Source organism: Branchiostoma lanceolatum, chromosome 7, assembly GCF_035083965.1.
Source record: "Branchiostoma lanceolatum isolate klBraLanc5 chromosome 7, klBraLanc5.hap2, whole genome shotgun sequence".
In the NCBI taxonomy this organism is placed as follows: Eukaryota; Metazoa; Chordata; class Leptocardii; order Amphioxiformes; family Branchiostomatidae; genus Branchiostoma; species Branchiostoma lanceolatum.
This window is the reverse complement of record NC_089728.1, coordinates 12,951,697-12,971,356: the sequence shown is the minus strand read 5'-3', so window position 1 is coordinate 12,971,356 and position 19,660 is coordinate 12,951,697. Positions and strand designations below refer to the sequence as shown.

Genomic DNA, 19,660 nt, shown 5'->3' with positions numbered 1-19,660 from the left:
GAGGTAAACCTTTACTGCAATCGCTCTACAAATGAGAGTAGCTACGTTGTTGAAGAGACGACATGGAACGAAGAGTTTACGGTTGATCAGACGTTGTGTTCTGAGCTAAAAATGACCAGGATTGACTGGGACAAGCGCTTCTTCAAAAGGCAGGGGAAAGTACCGCAGCGCAGGACTAGCAACACGAACATCAGTTTTATCAAGGATTTTGTAAAACGTGTGGCACACCGAAGACGAGTTCCTCAAATGGGCCGTGTAAATGTTGTAAAAGTTTAACCTTTTTGGGGTCCATCTATATATATGAGAGGCAACTTAGGAAAAGAGGAAACATCTTAACAAGTACTGCTGAAACTAACCGATATTTTGGCGGTTGTGGTAACGTTACCATTTTCCCGAAACTGATTAGTAGTCGGTTTTGTCGTTGACTTTATGATTTTGCGTGAATATAAGTTGTATTTTTCGGGTAGGAAATTCAGTTGATACGAAATTACAACTGAGATACGAATGGAAGAAAAATCAATATTCATTGTGTTTCGTACTTATCAGGAAAGGACTCGGTAGGTGATTTCACTGATGGAGATTGTTAATAAATGAATCGTTTACTGAGCAAAGGTTGACTCCTCTGTACGTTTCCCGCGAGGACAAAGTTCAACTTTCTCTCCCCTGCTGAGGTCAGGAACAATGGCGAAGCTAGGAACGACCGGTCTTGTCTTCGTCGCGGCACTCGCCGGTGTGCTGTAAGTTTTCACGTCTTGGTTTTTCCACTAGCCTGCTATCACATCCTGTAGTATCTTTCCCTTTTTCACTATTCGCAAGGGATGAAATTTCCATTACTTGTTGCCTTGTTTTTTATTAAGTCTTTTGTGGTCTTTTTTCGACGAGAACACTAGCTTTAAGATGAACGAACCACAGCATATAGAGCGTTTGTTAAAAGTACACCTTTTAGGTAAGATATTTTAACAGACCCGTTATTGATTATTCTAAAATAAATGTTGAACGCTCTGCGTCAGGGTGCACGGTACAAAGGTTTTTCTGCAACCAGTGACGGTAACCTTTGACCTTTGTTTCAGCTGGTGTGTACATGGCCAGCTAGAAGCTATGACTCTGTTCAGGTAACACAATAACTTTGTTGCAGTTCATGCCCGATAACTAATCGTACAAACGTACTTAAAACAACTAAAGTGAACAAACACGTAATCAGACAGCAAATAAATGAGTATAAGTAAGGCTATCAATTAGCATCATGTTTAATTCAGCTAGTGTTGGGTGTGGTTTTCACTCCGTCTGAGAGATAAACTTATTCGACGATTTTAGCAGAAAGCTTAAGACTGTGAGAGATTATGATGGCTGCTTTACCCTACCATTTTACAAGTCAATGGAAACATGAACACAACCGACGGTACAGAACGGCTGATGAAGAGACGGCGAGGTTTGCTACATTCCAAGACAACCTCCTCAAGATCGACAAGTTGAACGCAGAATACAGGTGAATTTGAAAGTTGATCTATCATAACATAGAATTCAAAATCTTTTTTTACTTTCATTACGTATACGCGTAGATTATAGTCTAAAACGATGGATACAAGGTTAGCATTTTCCAGCCGTAGCACGGGCATAGCTTTATTATTTTTGATCAAATGATGACACGTATTTGGTTATAAGCAAGGCTTGTTTATTTCTTTACGTTATCTTGGTCCACGTTTTCTTTGATCTACGCTTTGTAGTTGGAAGGTCGAGATTCAAATCCCGGTATGGTGATTCCAAACACTAAATGGTACATAGTGCATTGACTACTGAGCGCTTAATACTTATAAAAAGTTGAACACACGCACACCACTAGCACTGCCAATGGACTGGCTTCCTGTTGTATTGATAGCTATGTGGCCCTAGAGCTAAAATAACGGACATATTGATGGGCACCATGCCCAGAAAATGTGGGAAGGATTTGGACTAATCTTGATTAACATTTATCTATTTACCACCACTTATGCTACTCCATTGTTTCAATGGCTCAGTGGGACAGAGTTTGCGATCAACCAATTCGCAGACCTGTCAGAGGAGGAGTTCAGATCGAAGATTCTCATGCGACCACGCCCTCCTCCACAACACCCGAAGGAAAGGTACGTCCTGGGTTACCCTCAGCCTGATATCTAGACCCGATGGCGTCGTACGATACCTGTGCGGACTGCAATCATGCGACAGTTTCAGTTTGCACACGCCAACTGAAAATTTGGTCTACAGTATGCGTGTGCATCCTGTCGTGGTGCTGTCGTGACATTTGAATAATGATAGCGTGAGGAAAACGCTACCGGACCCTTGGCGGATAATAACCCTATTGTTTCTGACCGAAAATAGTTAGTTCGTCCAATCTGAGGCCTGCAGCCCTTTCATTCAGTAACCATTTCTGTGGCCGATTTCAGCAGCCGCCTTTTCAGTACCGAGATTCGTACAACCACTGATATCACAATAGATTATTGCACAACCAAGCCCCCAAGGCCATCTTTTTTCAAAGTTCTTGTTTCTCTCTCACTTGGCCTTTCCCGCATTCCGTCAACAATAGATATTTGCGGGATGACGGTGAAGTAAAAGACCTCCCGGAGGCCTACAACTGGGTGGACCATGGAGCCGTCACTCCCATCAAGGATCAAGGTAAGATAACAGAATTTCAGAAATCATATCAATTTTCCATTCCTATGGCATGTATGATACATGTTAGGAATAGCCTGCTATAGAATAGTATAGATAATTGTTAAGTGTAGAAATTTCCATACGTATACTAAGTTAATACTGTATGTTGATACACTGTATGTTAATACACCTCTCTGGTGGTACGTCAGAGTTAAGCATCAGTGAAAAAAAAAAAGAACAGTGCCATGTACGCAAAAGAGCATGCAACCAAGCGCTTAGCCTCGAGTTTTCTTAGTCGATTTATTCATGCATGTCTTCTGCTTCTTTTACTCCAAAGGCTCGGCTGGATCGTGCTGGGCTTTTAGGTAAGCATGTAGCCGGTATTAACGACAGCATACTTCGTAATCCTCTGTATTCACCATCGGCGCTTAACTATTTTTCACAATACTGTAACTTAGGTATCAATGCGCAATGTGATATGTACCATTGATAGGCATGGTAATCTATCTTTTTTTACCTTGTTACCTCGCGAAATGCCATGTAAATTTGGAAAATCCAACACAGAAGAGTAGGTCTGGGCAATCCCATGTGCTTATCTGAAAACGTGAGCCGTAGCGAAGTCGCGGGTTCTACTACTAGCTGATTGAAAAGCCTTACGCTTCACCTCAGTTGATGATGACTGCTTTACCCTCACCTCATACCACCAGTACCATAGAGAACCTGGAAGGACAGTGGTTTCTGACGAAACATCCTCTCACAAACCTGTCCGTGGAACAAGTGGTTGACTGTGACGACAACACCGACCCAAAAACGTGAGTACAAATTTAAAGACCACTACACTTAATTAGTGAAAGAGCTAAATGGCTTAATAACAGCACTTACAATATGAACTACATATCATAACTCTTTGCCCTGAACTTTGAGTGTACATATAGGGGATTCTTTAGAAGATGTAAGATACGTGGCTTGAATCGGACCAAATGCTAACCAAAGCATATGCCTGTCCTTGGTGCTGAACAGAGCTCACGTCAACAAAACTAACACATGCGTAGTTGTACAACATCCAACAACTTGTTATTTACGGGCCATATGGGCTAATGAGAATCAGCCAAGTTCGTTCTTAGGGTTGATGCCTATTTCTTGGTATTTCCTAGCGGCAATGCTGACTGTGGGGTTTTCGGGGGCTGGCCCTATCTTGCATTTCAATACATCAAACGTGCGGTAAGTTTATCATTATCTTTTGTGGTGAGACTTCGTCCATTTCATTCTATACGTGCAGCTGCGGTGCACTACCACTAGCTACTTGAAAACGAATCGTGCTTCACCTCAATCTGAGAATGGTTGCTTTACCCTAAGCCCCTGTCACGCATAGCCGACAATGGCCTTCAGGCCTCCTCCATATCGTGGTTGGGAGTTAGTCGTTAGCAAGGTCATTCCTGGTTGGTAGTTGGCCGGAGGCGAAGTTGCCAACTACATGTAGTCTTCTGCGACCGCCTACTGTGCATTTTGAAAAATAAAACTCAGGAAAGCCACATTCTTCTTACGTGCGATCAAAGTAGCGTACTGGAGCTAGAATAGGATGGATTCCAGGCTACTCCCAACCTTGCGCCGACCTTGGTTGGGGAGTGGTCGATAACAAAGTCGTGGGAAGGTCCTGGATGTGTGGCTGGGGGTTTGACTTCTTGCACGTTTCTTAACAGGGAGGTATAGAGAAGGAAGAGGACTACCCGTACTGCAGCGGGTTGGGAGGGGAGAAGGGAACGTGCTTCCCCTGCCCCGCCCCGGCCTACAACGCCAGCATGTGCGGTCCCGCCGTCAGCTACTGTAACGAGACGGAGAGCTGCGGATTCAGACTCAACAAGTCCAAGTTCGTTCCGGGACTGCAGGTCACTGACTGGGCAGCTATTGATACGGTACGATGCAGGAAAAATGTTAGCTTTTACCAAAGCGGTTAAAATTAAGCTCCTTGGTTTTCTTTCCTAACACAATACAGTACTCTATGAAGAACTATATCAAATTTTAGTACTGCAGCTTGATATTCAACCTCCTTGATCTTTCCTGTCCTCGGTAAATCATGCCCCGGAGGTCATGTTAGTTACATTCACTTAGCTTACTTCACCTAAATCGAAATATGTTTTTTTTGTATTTTCTGGCTTAGACATCGGTCCTTAGCTTAAAAGTTGGGCTGTCGGTTTTACTTGTTTTTGTAGATTTGGGCGTTGATTCTAACGTTGGGTAACATAAATTCGGGATTTTTCCGATAATGGTTGACTGAAATCAATCTAGCAGAACAATGAACCATCCTTTTTTTCTATTTTTTTGTCAGTATCATGTACTATCTTTGCACTAATCATATATATGGTAGATTTTGTCTCTAGTCGTGCTGATACCATAATATTTCAACTTGAAACTACCGTCCGCCGCACGCACAATGGCGGTGTTGTCGGACAGGGGTGAACATTAATTCGGGAGAGAAGATTCGTCTTGAATATCTTACCGCTAATTACATTTTATACAGCAGCTATTCGTTCCATCCTTGGCTTGAGGAGAGTGCTATGGATATAGACGTGTCCAAGTAAAAAAAACACACGAAAAAACGGCCGTACCGCACGCATCAGGCCTCCGGGAACAACCCGTGTGTTCAGTCGGTAGAACGTCACTCAAAGTTCACCCCCACCGTCATGGAAATTTGTACATTATTCATCGGGGCGTTAGCTGGATGCCGTAGAAATGGTAATACTACTATGTCCATGTGTTTCTGCTTGTGCTAAGAGCAAACTTTGAGGAAAATATTGCCATCAGTCCAATATCACACACAACATTTAGACAAAAAGTGTTCCTCGCAAACGTTTGTCGTCTGCCGAATGGCAGGATTCTCAGGGTAACGAATATGGCGGCGGGAAAATTCACCGTAATGCCGTAGCCATTGGTTGTAGCAACAAAGAGGCGTTTTGATGATTAATCACACTTAGAGTCCAGTTGTAGGTTAGCAAAAGAGATTCTAATAAGTTGTCTTGTAAATAATTGTGTTGAGCAGGAAGCGGATGTGACATTTGTCTTATAAACCAGTGAACAACTATGTAGAATGATTCTCCCACGAAGCCCTCAGACTGTGACAATAAGGGACGGAGAGTTTTTGACGTAGCCAACTTCTAATGCATGGTTATCGAAGCTTTTCAGCCAGTGTTCTGAATACGTTAGTCTGTCAAGTTTGCATTTCTAGCGGTATTACTGATGTTGCATCTAGCACATATCCCTAAATACCCCGTTTTCGAAAAATCCCGAATTTAAGTACCCCGCGAATTTATGTTACCCAACGTTACACCTGAACAGCAATCTTTCTATCTCTGATTATCATAATTTTTTGCCGATAGAATGAGACGACGGTAGCGGTCCAGTTGATGAAGATCGGCCCGCTGTCCGTGGCGCTGAACGCCGTCCTGCTGCAGTTCTACCACAGGGGCGTGTTCGAGCCGCACCACTGCGATCCGAAAAGCTTGGACCACGGTAATGACTAAGTGATGAACTAGCGATCCATTTTTATTTTGGGAATTTCAAAGGCAAAAAAACACACACACTTGACTCTTAGTAAAATACAAGAGACTGCAACACGCCCTTCTTGTCCACATTCATCCAAGATTTTGTGACAAGGAAGAATATTATATGATTCTTTTCTCGAAGCCTTCTGTAACATTCCTTTGTTCTGGCTTGCGAAGACCAACAAATACATGTAACGTTAGGTCGTTTCTCAATAGAGCGATCCTATAACCCCGCACACCTGAGTCAAAACGTAGAAAAGCAAAGTACAACAGGAAAATGCAAATATTTGAAGGACATGCAGGTACTCTCTCATTGGTCGAACCGCTAATTGCCATGCTATCATTGGTTGAACTGCAAAATGTGATTTCACATTCAGGATTGATCTTACTCTGTTCTGTGCAGCTGTTCTGTTGACTGGTTGGGGAATGGAGAAGACCATATTTGGAGAGAAGAAGCCCTACTGGATCATCAAGAACTCCTGGGGGAAGAAGTGGGGCATGGACGGGTACTTCTTCATCAAGCGCGGTGTTGGAATGTGTGGCATCAACACACAAGTGGCCACAGCCATTCTTCAGAAAACTTAAGACTTGTAATTTTAAACCTTAAAGTACAAGATCACCATTATGCATTTATCATCAAAATATTAGCGGTGGACATTCTATCATTAGGCAGGGGGACTAACATGAGTAGAAATGGGCATGGCCCTGTGAAATTACCATATTACAATTGCTATGGAACTGGAGAATGAAAGACTGATATCCATTTACCAGTGTTGCTTCAAATCTTATTTCTTCAATTCACAGTTAATTTCTTTTTCTTCAAGTGAAACGAGTCACAGTTAATCACTTTTCTCTCAGTATCCTGCATTTACTCCTTGAACTGCATATCATATCATATTAGTTCGTATCATATCCTATATCACATCAAAGAGACATGAACAACAAACCATTTTTATGCCAGGTACAAAATTTATTGGTACCCCGTGCTGCAAAGCATGTGTATTGAATGTTGTGCAATTTAGAGGTATCCTACAGAAATTCATTTGACAAAAGCTGAAGTGTGCATTAAAATTACACCAGTCCAACTAAATGTTACACCTGTTCACTGCTATGTGCTTTAGGTAGTTATGATACAAGTGAGAGCAAAAACTGTATGGAACGATCGTTTAGTAAATATTTGTCCTACATTTTCTACACTGCATCCCTCTAAGCCAAAGAACGAACTTTGTCAACCCCCAATTTCAAACAATACATCATGCAGAAGACCGAAAGTGCAGCACTACCCTGGCTTGATACAATGTACAATACTGTCACTTCTTCCCTTTCATGGAAAAATCTTACACCATCAAATCATTTAAAAGCAAAAAATACTAGTACATGTTGTTTAAAAACAAAAATTTTGTTAACACTAGTCTCAGCAATTGAAATTGACAATTATTTGCTAATATCCGTGGTTGCGACCATTAATAATTTGTTCACATGAATGAAGCTACCACTACCAATGACAAGCGCTGATCATTTTACTAAGTAAGCAGTATTACATGGGAAGAACAGGGAATGTTTAGGACTTAGTGATTTGATACACAAGTCATTGTTAGACATACAACTATGCACATTAGTGGATGGATGGCAAGAGAAACAAACTAATGCAGCTATGAAAACCCAAATTTCTTAAGTGACATAATGTTTGCCTAACAAGTCATGTAGTTCCTAAGAAAAACAATGTTATGCACCAATTAGTTGAATATTCATGTATGTTGCTACTACTGCTCTCTACTTGCCATGAAACTGAACATTATCCACCTGATTTTATCATTTTCCTCAAGAGAAGTTGTCCATATTCTTGTACCAAAGGGTGTGTCTTTCATGGCTAGACATTTGCTGCTATATTGACATCCTTTGTTTCTTCCACGAAGGCCTAAGCCTGCTCTGTAGTTTCAGTTGCAGCTTCAGTTGCAGCCTCCGGTTCAGCCGGTGCAGGCTGATCCTCCACAACTGCTTCAGTTTCAGCTTCCTGCAGTGGAGAAATTGATGTTCAATACCAGGGTTCGAAATGCCATCAGATTAGTGCAGCTAGAATTGGAACTGTGCATGGAGTGGCACAGCGAGGACTGTAACTCTTGATTTGTTTACGGTAACTTAAATTTTAGCTACTTTAACGGTCACTAGTCAGATGCTAAAATTTCAACATCGCAAATATTTGATTACTAACACTTGACACAGTGATGTATGTTCCCACCGTTTAAATTGAAATGCCGTGAACTACTCCCTTCCCCCCAACCGCTAGAATTACCAACCACAATATCAAATAGATTTACAGTATGTGAATCATTATTGTTGGCTGTTAAGTGTTATGTCACTGACTGTGAATAGTCAAATAAAGAAAACCTAAAACTTAAAAAAAACACAGAAAAGTTGACAGTACCTGTGCTGGCTGTTGTTCTCCTTCGTCAGTGACAGGAGGAACCTCTCCCGACTTCTCCCCCTCCTGCTCCTCCTGCTCTTCCTCAGCTTCCTCATCCTCGGTCTTAACCTTCTTCTTCTGCCGTTTCCTTTTTTGGGGCGTGGACTTGGGCGTGTTGCCTTTCCTCTTGCGAGGGGTCTTGGGCTTGCGCTTGGGCGTTTCATCGATGTCATCTCCTGGCCTGTAGTCAGCATCTGAGTCTTCTGTATTGGTATGAAAGGAGAAACGTCATCAGATGGATTTTTAGAAATATTGATAACTTCTTTGCAAGAACAAGAATAGAGTGACAAGTGGCTCATACCAACATTTATCTCATTATCTATGTACATTTTAGCCATGTATATCTATGAGATTTTTCATGACAAGTTTGTTCTGAAGGTAATTCTTCTTTCAAAGTATTCGTACAACAGCAACAAAGATTCCCAATCAAGGCACAACATATTGGTGAGAGGTTGAGACCAACATTAAGTCAAATTTCTGTAAATTTTGACCTGCTACTGCTCACAAAGTCATGTGTTCAATCTGCATAAAGTGGCATCATAGAAGAGTGGATGCTGTAAAAAATTTGTTTAAGTCCCAAAATTTCTTTTTTTGCATTGGAATCTAGTCTGCTTTAAAAGGAGTTCTATCAACACAGATGAACTTCCAAGCTATGACTATTCAAGCTGTTCCCATCCTACCATCCTGTGGCCCCATTTCCGGCGCCTCCCCGCCCTGTCCGTCCATCTGCTGGGCCTCGATCTCGTCCATGGCCTGCTCGAACTCGTGCTCCCCCTCCGACATGGAGTCGTCATCGTCATCAAGGCGGTCCTGCAGCCGCGAGCCCCTGCTGCCACGGCCCATCATGGCTGGCAGGACGGCGCTGGGGTCGTGCGCCTGCTCCACGTGCTTGCGCAGGTTCCCCTTGCGGGTGAAGGACTTGTCGCAGTTGGTGCAGGCGTAGCGGGGAGGGGTGTAGCCAGGCGTGTGGTGCACCTAGTCAGGGAAGGGGCAAACATACATGTACTGTTAACCTTTAGCGCACTAGAGTAACCATTTGGCACCCAGTTTCCTATTGGTTACAGAGTAAGGCAGCAGGGAGAAGGTTGAAATACAGTTGATACAAGCTGAAGTGTGCATTAAAACTACAACAGTTATACAATGTCCAACCAAAAATGATACACATGCTTACTGCTATGTGCATCAGTCATGATACAACTTCTATCACAAGTGATTGTACAAAGGAGCAAAAACAGCGAAAGACTAGTTGTGGATGTGTGGTGCAGCTTGTTCAGGTAGAGAGCACAGGTTTTAAAGCATAAAACCTTTCACTAGGAGGCAAATGCATTTTACCAAGAGACAACTGCCAAAAGCACTTGAAACAAATACAGGAACAATTCAACTAGGTGGCTGGACATAAGCACACACTGAAAACTTATGACAAGAGACAAGTCCAAGAATGAAATCTCCTGGTTTTAAACATCACCCAGTCTTCTGCCTACCTTAATGTGCTGCTTGAGAAGCTGCTCCTGGCGGAAGGTGTGGTCACACTGCACACACACGAAGGGCTTCTCCCCAGTGTGGCAGCGCTGGTGGTTGATCAGGTGCCTCTCCTGTGTACAGCAGTAGTTGCAGTCCTCACACCTGAAGCGCTTCTCTCCCTGGAAACATCAATCAATCAGTCAATCGATTAATCAACCTTTGTCAAAATAACAATACAAAGAATGTCTAGTTACAGCAAAGAATGAGAAATGAGTTTGTTAAAAATGACATTGAGCATACAGGGATCTTCCTAAACAATGACACTACTCTACCTTGTCATCATCTCATGCTCAGCACCATCATACGGATTTTAAAATGAAGTTGATCAGAATTTGCTTGTTTGGGGCAGAGTTTTGTCTTCCCTAGAACTATAAAACTACCTTGCTCTAAAGTTCTGAGGAGAGCCCTGAACATGCAAGATTGGCCTTCAAACTTCTGGATGACATAATTCCACTGTGTTTTCATTGAACTGGTGTGTTTTGAGATGTCTGGTAAGGTTACACTAAGATGTTTGTTGGTAAGATTGTACTGACCTGGTGTGTTTTGAGATGTTTGGTAAGGTTGTACTGACTTGGTGTCTTTTGAGATGTTTGGTAAGGTTGCACTAAGATGTTTGGTAAGGTTGTACTGACCTGGTGTGTTTTGAGATGTTTGGTAAGGTTGCACTAAGATGTTTGGTAAGGTTGTACTGACCTGGGGTGTTTTGAGATGTTTGGTAAGGTTGTACTGACCTGGTGTGTTTTGAGATGTTTGGTAAGGCTGTACTGACCTGGTGTGTTTTGAGATGTTTGGTAAGGTTGTACTGACCTGGTGTGTTTTGAGATGTTTGGTAAGGATGTACTGACCTGGTGTGTTTTGAAATGTTTGGTAAGGTTGTACTGACTTGGTGTGTTTTGAAATGTTTGGTAAGGTTGTACTGATCTGGTGTGTTTTGAGATGTTTGGTAAGGTTGCACTAAGATGTTTGGTACGGTTGTACTGCTCTGGTGTGTTTTGAGATGTTTGGTAAGGTTGTACTGACCTGGTGTGTTTTGAGATGTTTGGTAAGGTTGTACTGACCTGGTGTGTTTTGAGATGTTTGGTAAGGTTGTACTTGTCGGGGAAAGCCGAGTCACAGTACTTGCAGGTGAGCATCTTGTCACCGGTGTGGAGTTTGCGGACATGAGACTTCAAGTCGCTCTTCCGCGTCAGCGCAGTACCACAGATGTCGCAGATGTAAGAGGGCGCTGTTCCCAAATGACGCTGAAAAAGGGAAAAGATTCATGCTTGTCATCTTAAATGAACCTACACCTTAAAGGTTTTGCATTCACATTAAATTCAATATCATAGGGATACATCCGCAAATACATGTAGTTTCATCAGGTAATGGTAAATCAATAAAAAATCAATACAGCTGCTTTTCCCAGGGCTTCGTGAGAGTTAATCGAGCCCTAAGGAAGATTACTGAGAGGTAACTCAAACATTGGCAAATCCAGAATATACATAAAGATATATGGGTATGGGTGTCACAATTGCTGAGTACACTAGGACTTAAGCTGCATCATAATATTCATACCTGCATGTGCATTTTGAGGCTGCCGCTCTGGGTGAAGGTGGCCAGACACACGGAGCACTCGTATGGCTTCTCGCCTGTATGGGTGCGCATGTGGCGCTTCAGCTTGTAGCTGTCAGGACTTGCGTAGCTACACCTGCACAAGACAAAACAGGGGAAGGGATATCATTAAGTATGTTCTATGTACTTATAATGCGCAACGCTGTATATAGGAAAATAAAAAGGACAATAGTTTACTGGTGCACAGCTAATAGGGCTCAAAATAATCACCCGCAACCTCAATTTGCAGAAAAGGTTTGAGAGTACAACAAAAATAATAAACAGTTTGGTAAGCTAAAACAATACAGGCTTGGTATCATGAATCACATATATGGTAGAAAACAGAAATAATGTACTTCTAACCCTGGCCTAAATTCTGAGACATGCTGTAACTGCTATGCTAACTTTTAGCCTTACCATCAATGTGAGTATATGCGTATAAGTAGAAGCCTGGGAAAGCTGTAGTTTTAAAATGTAGAAAATGTGACCTGTAAACAGATTACTCTTCAGCAGTCTTCCCAGCTGTTTTCATCTCTTAGTGTTTTGCCTCACTGTAAATGTGACTACATATTTGATAAAAGTGTATTGGATTTTCTAGTGACTTACATGCCACACTGGAATGGTCTCTCTCCAGTGTGAGACCTCATGTGGCGCTTGAGCTTGCTGATCTCCACGCTGGCGTAGTCGCACATGGTGCACTTGTGCGGCTTCTCGTGCGTGTGCTTGTAGCGGCGATGGCGCATCAGCTCGCCGCTGGTCACGAAGCTCATGGGGCACTGGTCGCACTTGTGGGGCTTGACGCCATTGTGGCTGTTGATGTGATTCTGGAGGGACTGCATGGTGCGGAACTCCCGCTCGCACGTGCCGCACTTGAAGGGCCGCTCGTCCGTGTGGACCTTCATGTGGCGTTCTAGGAAGGCCATCCTCTGACATGTGTAGTCGCACTTGTAACACTGGTACGTCTTCCCACCCACACGCATCTTCTTTGGAGACCGTCCTTTCACCTTAAATAAATAATAATTTTTTCTATAATCTTTATTGAATAAAGAACATGGCAGCCCAAATGGACTGTAAATATTAAAACAGCATAACAATCATGACCTTTCAGTGATAGGTATAAAAGAAATACCAGACAGAAACAACAAGAAAAAAAGGATTAAATTATGGTGACATTAAGATTAGGATGAGTCATACTGAACATTATTACATCAAGGAGACAAGGACAATTGTGTTTTTGATATGAATGAATTTTTGCATCTGTTGAATCTAACCTTGGGGGTCATTGCGTCTCCTCCCTTTGCGCGTTTCCCGTCCGGCTTGTCTAGCTCGTCAAAGTCGTAGACGGAGATGTCCCCTTCCTTGGTGGACTCGGCGCCTCCTTCCTCCCCCTCCTGCCAGTCAGGGTCCGCTGCGCTCCCATCCGGCTCCTCCCCCTCCTGGTCCTCCGCCTCAGCCGCCTCCTCCTCCCCGTTCTCCACGGCCTGCGCCGCCTGCTGCTGCCCCTCCCCCTGCGCAATGTCCACGGGCACCAGCTCGTACATGACCGTGATCTGCCCGGGCTGCAGCGAGCCCACGGCCTGGGTCGCTGTGACCTGCCCCTCGTCCGAGCCGCTCTGTACGATGATGCTGACCGATCCCGAGCCTCCCTGCTCTGCAGCCATCTGCTGAAGCTGCGCGGCGACCTCCTCGCTGACCACCTCGTGGACTTCCGTGTCCCCCTGGGTGGTGACGATGCGCACCTGTTGCTGTTGCCCCTGGGTCTCCTGTGCAGCTGCTTGCTCTGTGGTCTCAGCTGATACATACACCTGTTCAGCAGGTGCTGCTTCTTCTACAGCTGCAGTTTCAGCTGCATCAGGTGCTTCATGTTCTGCGGGTTCTTCGGCTGGGGCCTTGTCTGCCTCTTCGACACCTTGGGTTGTTTCCATTTCTTCAGGTGCGGCTGTTTCTTCACCTGTGCTCTCGACAGCAGCAGCTGCTTCTTCAACAGCAGGAGCAGCATCTGTGGGAGAGTAACAATATAAACATGACCCTACCCATTGACACAAATATAAAATGCCTCTTACTTAGCAGAATAGCACTCATACATCATTACTAAGCGAATAATTGTATTTCCTAACTGGCTAAGCCTTAAAGTTAGCATTCTCTGTATTGTGGCACTTTTGCCACAGCATGGAAAACATAACTTTGGCAGTCAGTGGTGCAGACTACCAACAGTAGAACTGTAGAGCAGACTATCTGGTGATGCTGTTACAATTCTGAGAAACAGTGACTGCTGCTAATGCTTTGTGAAGAATGATATGGGTTTAAAACCAAACAAAAAACACAGGTGTGACGCTTGATGACACACCTGGTGCCTCATCTTTACCCTGCTGTCCATCAGCGCCCCCCTCGGCCAGAGGCTTGGCGTCTGCCGAGATCTCCTGGTGGAATGTCTCCAGGTAGGACTGCAGCTGTCCCAGGTCGTCCTGCTTTTCACCTGAAGTCTGGACCTGTTCACCTGGTGCTTCCACCTGTTCAGCTTCCTCCTGCACCTGTTCGGCTGAACCATCCTCAACTGCTTGAAATAGAAAAGGTAGAAAATATGCATAATCAAACACAGGTTACTCTGAATTTGGAAAAAAGGCATTAGAAATTGAGAAGCAATTAGCTACCTCTTTACCTATAACTTAAGACAGAAATAAATATTATAAATGAATACATGTAACTTTTTGTTTAAGATACACCATTTGGGAACCTCTACTACTTACTGTCTACTGCTTAGGAGACTGTGTAATATGGGATGAGACTATATAGAGGTTGCAATCTATAATGATCCTGATTGGAGTGTGGAAATTTTGTGCATGCAGATGTTTACTTAAGAGACAGTAAGATCTTTTCAACTCCAATTTATGTCAATTTAGTCAAGTTAATTAATTGGCCTGAAAATCAGGATTTATCCTAGGATTGCGATCTATACCGGCAGAATTAGCGATTGTTTGAGGTTGCAATTTCTACCTGACATATATATAGCATGCTGTTATATGCTCCAATGTTAGAAACTTTATACATTCATCAAAGTAAAGTTGATTTTCCCTACCTGCAGTTGTAGTGTTGGGTTCCTCTCCAGACTCCACTGGCTGAGGTGCCGGTGACTTGACAGGTGCCTCCGCTGCAGGTTTAACTGGAGCCTCTGTCATGTCCCCACTGCCTCCATCCTCCACTGTTGCCATGGTGACAGACTGTCACACCTGAGGATGTCCATGACATGAATGATGGCGGTCAAAACTACTGCCAGTACGAGCATATATAAACTGTGCAATGTGTTATGTATGTGGAATACTTCATATGTTATGGTGAAATGTTATGTAGAAAGGCACTCAGTAACTGCTGACCTGGACAGGTTTGCTCATTTAAAACTATAGAGTCATACATGGTCTAGAGCTATTGTATTATATCATTCATTTGCATAATTGATGCCTCTTATTAGTCCTCCCTTACATATGTTTCATGTTTCAACTTCTCGAGTTGTGCTGTCCACAAACACACACAAACGGCACCTAAGCAAAATATAACCTTTTGGGCGACAATAAAAATGCTCCCTAACATGTTGATAAAGAGATTTTGCCTAACTCAGTGTCTCCCTAACAAGCATACGCAGCTTGGCTATCAGAGGAATGGGAGGTGCTGGAGTGTACTGTAAAGCAGGGCCTCCCTATAGCCTCATGTCCCCGGGTAAATCTTGAGACTTTCGTAGTACCACAGTTTTATTTTGGGGTTTTCAAAGTAACCTCTCCACTGCAATCTCCTGACATCGCAAATTCGCTTTTCTAATCATCATGTAATACTGTACTACAGAATTATTTCAACCGCAAACTTAAATCTCCATTTCCATCCTACTACGAAAATAAATACTCAATATTGACATTATTTTGTCATACTCATCAATTTATATTTAAGACAAGATGACTACCATACATTACATACGATAGAAGCTAGCGTGAATAACAAGGGTGTCAAAAACATTATAATCTCTGACTTCTGTCCTGATAAAAGTCTACGAGCTAATTCCTTCCTTCATCTTTTGTATCTTTCATGTCTCATTATATTATGAATGTAGCAGACGTCACATACACAAATTACATGCCTGAATGGCAAAGATCTAGCGTACAGTTGCATAAATGATAAAAGGATATGATGAGTACCCAGGGAAAATAGAGGTGTTGTTTTTGGTATGTATTGTGTCTGTTTGTGTTTCCAGATGTGTTGTCAGAATAACATTTATTAAGGATATTTGGTATGTGGGTAGTTGTTGATATTGGGCCCCCTGGTGTGTGACCTTCTTTTATCTTTTCTAGTCCTGGACGTGCTTTGGTATTGATCTTTAAGAGGCAGATAGCATTTTATGTAAGTAACTTAGTAAGGGAGAAGTGCTGTGGGTTTGGGCTCCCTAGTAGCTTTGTCTGGAACTACAGGGGCATTTTGTTAAAAATTTATTTCTAATTTTTTTTTTTGGGGGGGGGGGCGACTTTGCTTTGCTTGTGCTATCAAGTCACCCTACGGTACAAATTCGTATGGTAAAGAAAAATACACACAAACCATCGAAATAAGCAGTTTATCGTGAAAGCACACAGAAAATTTGCAACCCGCTCCGAACCATGGCATGTGTGTTGTAAGATTTACGGGACGCATACATATTTTCTGTCCATGCAGAACAATAAATCCCCCGCTCATTAGCATATTTTGCAGCAGGGAGAGGAACGTCGCCCAGCTATGAAATGAAAACGGGAAGATTTTCAAAATGCATGGAACCATACAAGTTCTAGTGTAGAAAACAATCCAGACCCGTGATCCCGGAACTGTGTGCCCGACAGACCCAGATAAGATTCGCCAGACTCTCTCCGGTCTGCACACAAATAAACCCGGCCCGTCGGGCGAACCGCCCGCCCAGTCAAGGCGTCGCCATTTTTGCCAGGCCATTTTCCCCTGCAGAAGCCTCAAACAACCACCACCCTCTCGCCTTCCTCTCCGAATTTTCCCCCCAGACCTCTAGTTTTGCACCAGCGGATCGTATGGTGGCGTGGCGTAGAAATCTTGGCGAGGCTTTCTCCTGTAGATGTGAGCGGGTTTTTGTGCAGAGCCCCCTCGCGCGGCAATACCTCCCGAACACGCAGTGCCCCCTCGCGGCCAGACAAAGACAGAAAGACGCAGACATTGAGAAACGCTCGCCTTCATTCAATGCAGTATAGAAGCCTCCGATAGTCGGCATCATTTACTCACCTCTCCTCCAAAACAAGTCGCAAAAGTGCCGTCCAGACTCCGGAGAACGAATCCCCCGGCCAGAAGCGTGGTGTTTGGAGCGGTTCCGCGGCAGAGGCGAGAGAAACGGCGAAGATTGCCACCCAAAATGGCGAATGTTCGGCGATATTTGCCACGAATGCGGAGAGAGACGCGATGAGGAAGGGGTGGTCAGATGCAGTAATTGGCAGTGCCTGATTTATACGGACCAACTTTACTCAGATTTTTTAAAAGTTTTGATTCAAAAAATGAATCTAAATATAAAAATGGAATACAAATGCTATATTACGCTATAAGTGAACTACATTTTCGATAACATTTCGGATGTGGAATCATATCAGTAGGCACTTGTTTATTCACTAGTTGGTTCCCTCTAGAGTTAGAAGCCATGACGTCATCAGAAGAAATCTCCAGCCATGCGCTAGCTCGGGTCCGCCTTCATTCCGGGATATCCCCGAATATCCCGGAATGCCCATAAACAAACATGGCGACTGGAGGGGGCGCCAATGGTCATCAGTAATATCTAATGATTTCTTGTTCCCTGGGCCATAGATACACATTTTCATGCGAAAATACAGCAACCTGTGATGTTTACTCATCAAAGCATAGTTTATTCCGGTAGAATTCACCCTGCCTTATGGGTATTCCGGTGTATTCTGAGGCATTCCGGTAAAAAGCGGACCGCGCTAGCTCTGCTGGGGGTAACTTCGCGTCACGGTAACTTGATTTAAGTCAACTAGCATGGCTTTCAGGTGTCGACTTGAGGCGGATAAAAAACGGTTGGGAAATAGTTAGATTTTAAGACAGCGGCATGTTTTGCTACGAGTTGACTTATGATTAGCCGTTGGATTAAAAACATTTGATGACGTAATGAATTTTGATTATCTAAGTGAGAGAGAAATACGACACGTAACTGAAACTGACTGAAGTGTTTGAAACGTGGGTTACTTCTTAGACTATACAAGGAAAATGATATTTTACGATGTCCTTTTTCATTAATTCGGTTAGACTATCTATTTGGAAAAAAAATCATAGGGAGTAAGACAACATTTGGCTTTACAATGGAAGTCACACACACACACACAGACATAAATATGAAGACATTCGCATTTGCAGTCCACAGGCAGACTGGAAAAAGTATGCTAGATCTAGTATTTTCTCTCCAAGTAGAGGTTCGGCTCCGGCTGGTTTCTGACGCGATTTTAGGCGTTTCTCTAGGGCTTTCTATTTTGTCCCGTTTTCATGTTACCAAGCTAGATAATGGCAGATGCGAATTTCACTTTCGGGGAAAATATGATAGTGCCTATCATATATGCACTTATGCTGAGCAACCTGATGCACAAAAAGACAAAGAAAGACAATATATGGAAGACACTGATGGCTTTTAATCATATAACTTGTCATAGATCCTATCAATCTATCAATTCGTCCTTGTAATCAACAAACTTTCAGTTGGCATGGTACATGTACCAAGTCGAACAGTCTGAGGAAAAATCTTAGCTTAGGATCGTGACTTTCTCCGAGTTTCTCGTGAGCAAAGTCAAACTGCGTTTTTCGTGCTAAGAACCAGAGAGACAAATGAGAAGAAGTCGGTATCTTACTGCAACATAAACAACCTCTAACCAGATCATCATGACATCTAAGTTGCCTGCGCCTCACATCAAATCCCTTTGTCCTGCTCTCTTCCTCCAGATAAATTTGCGCCCCATCGTTTCGGCGAGACAATCAAGTTTACATAAACAGCTCGACCTGGTCTAGAGTTTCTGATACGAGCTAGGAAAACATAGTGTGGAGATTATGTGCTGTACTTGAGGTTAAACTAAACAAGTGCCACAAGCGGATCACAAGGTTTCGGGGACTTTAAACCGGTGTATAAAAACGGATGCGATGTAGAGATATCAAAACAGTTCCGATGAAAGTTAATGATTAAGAAATGTCGTTCCAAGTACATGTACAATCAAAGAACAAAAAGAGAAGGCTGTGCACACATGTTCAATATCATATAGTAGTATTCATTATCTCACTAGCTGCTTAATTTAGACATGACATAACCTAGACAGTTTTTGTGACAAATACCATCGTGATACAATAAGACTGACTAGCGGTGTCGGTCTGCTTCTTATTATCAACAAATAAAAGCACGACGGATACCTACACTCAGTCTTCTAACTTGTGCGCTCCTGTACAAATAAAATTTGTGTGGTGCAACTTGAAAAACAAGTACATGTATTTTTTTGTTTGAACTATAGACTAGTGTCGTCTGTCCAGAATATAGAGTTTTCGGTGAATGACTCAAACTCGAGGCCCGGCTCTGTAGGCTTCCACACACAGTGTGCATGTACAGTTCGTGCTGGCGCTGTGGTAGACGTAGGACAGGTGTCTGGGCACAGGCTCGATCAGATGCAGGCTTCGAGCCGGTACCATGTAGGGCGGGTAGACCCCCGGAGCCCTTGGGGAGGGTGGGCCGCTCGACCCGAAGGCCATGCTCGGCCGTGTCGGTGGTCTGAAGTCGGGACGAGTGTTCGTAGTCGGACATCCATTGAAAGGTCGAACTGGTTGGTGAGCCTGGGTCGCCATTGGTGGAGCGAAACTATAACTACAGTGCGCTGAGTCAGCAGTTTTTGGTGTTATCCCCTCAGCTGGC

General features: G+C 43.4%; 2 protein-coding genes across 4 annotated transcripts; one reads left to right on the top strand and one right to left on the bottom strand.

Annotated features, from left to right (window-relative positions):
* The first annotated feature begins 507 nt into the window (after positions 1-507).
* Positions 508-7,257, top strand: LOC136439411 (cysteine proteinase 1-like). Its single transcript, XM_066434848.1, has 11 exons — positions 508-737; positions 1,071-1,112; positions 1,373-1,486; positions 2,016-2,120; positions 2,561-2,649; positions 2,966-2,993; positions 3,336-3,440; positions 3,783-3,849; positions 4,329-4,541; positions 6,003-6,135; positions 6,571-7,257. Exons 1-11 carry the CDS (start codon positions 682-684, stop codon positions 6,750-6,752), a joined length of 1,134 nt encoding a protein of 377 aa, XP_066290945.1. The 5' UTR covers positions 508-681; the 3' UTR covers positions 6,753-7,257.
* Positions 7,117-17,198, bottom strand: LOC136439409 (transcriptional repressor CTCF-like). 3 transcript variants are annotated; one of them, XM_066434845.1, is made up of 11 exons: positions 16,999-17,198; positions 14,819-14,969; positions 14,090-14,299; positions 13,014-13,741; positions 12,349-12,746; positions 11,707-11,839; positions 11,211-11,393; positions 10,113-10,271; positions 9,312-9,606; positions 8,593-8,834; positions 7,117-8,181 (listed from the first exon to the last, which is right to left on the bottom strand). In XM_066434845.1, the coding sequence occupies exons 2-11, from the start codon at positions 14,949-14,951 to the stop codon at positions 8,086-8,088; spliced, it is 2,577 nt and encodes an 858-aa protein (XP_066290942.1). In that variant the 5' UTR covers positions 14,952-14,969; positions 16,999-17,198; the 3' UTR covers positions 7,117-8,085. The 3 variants fall into 3 exon arrangements, with proteins under 3 accessions (XP_066290942.1, XP_066290943.1, XP_066290944.1); XM_066434846.1 differs by having other exon boundaries at positions 14,090-14,296; XM_066434847.1 differs by having other exon boundaries at positions 14,108-14,299; positions 16,999-17,197.
* Positions 17,199-19,660: the final 2,462 nt, after the last annotated feature.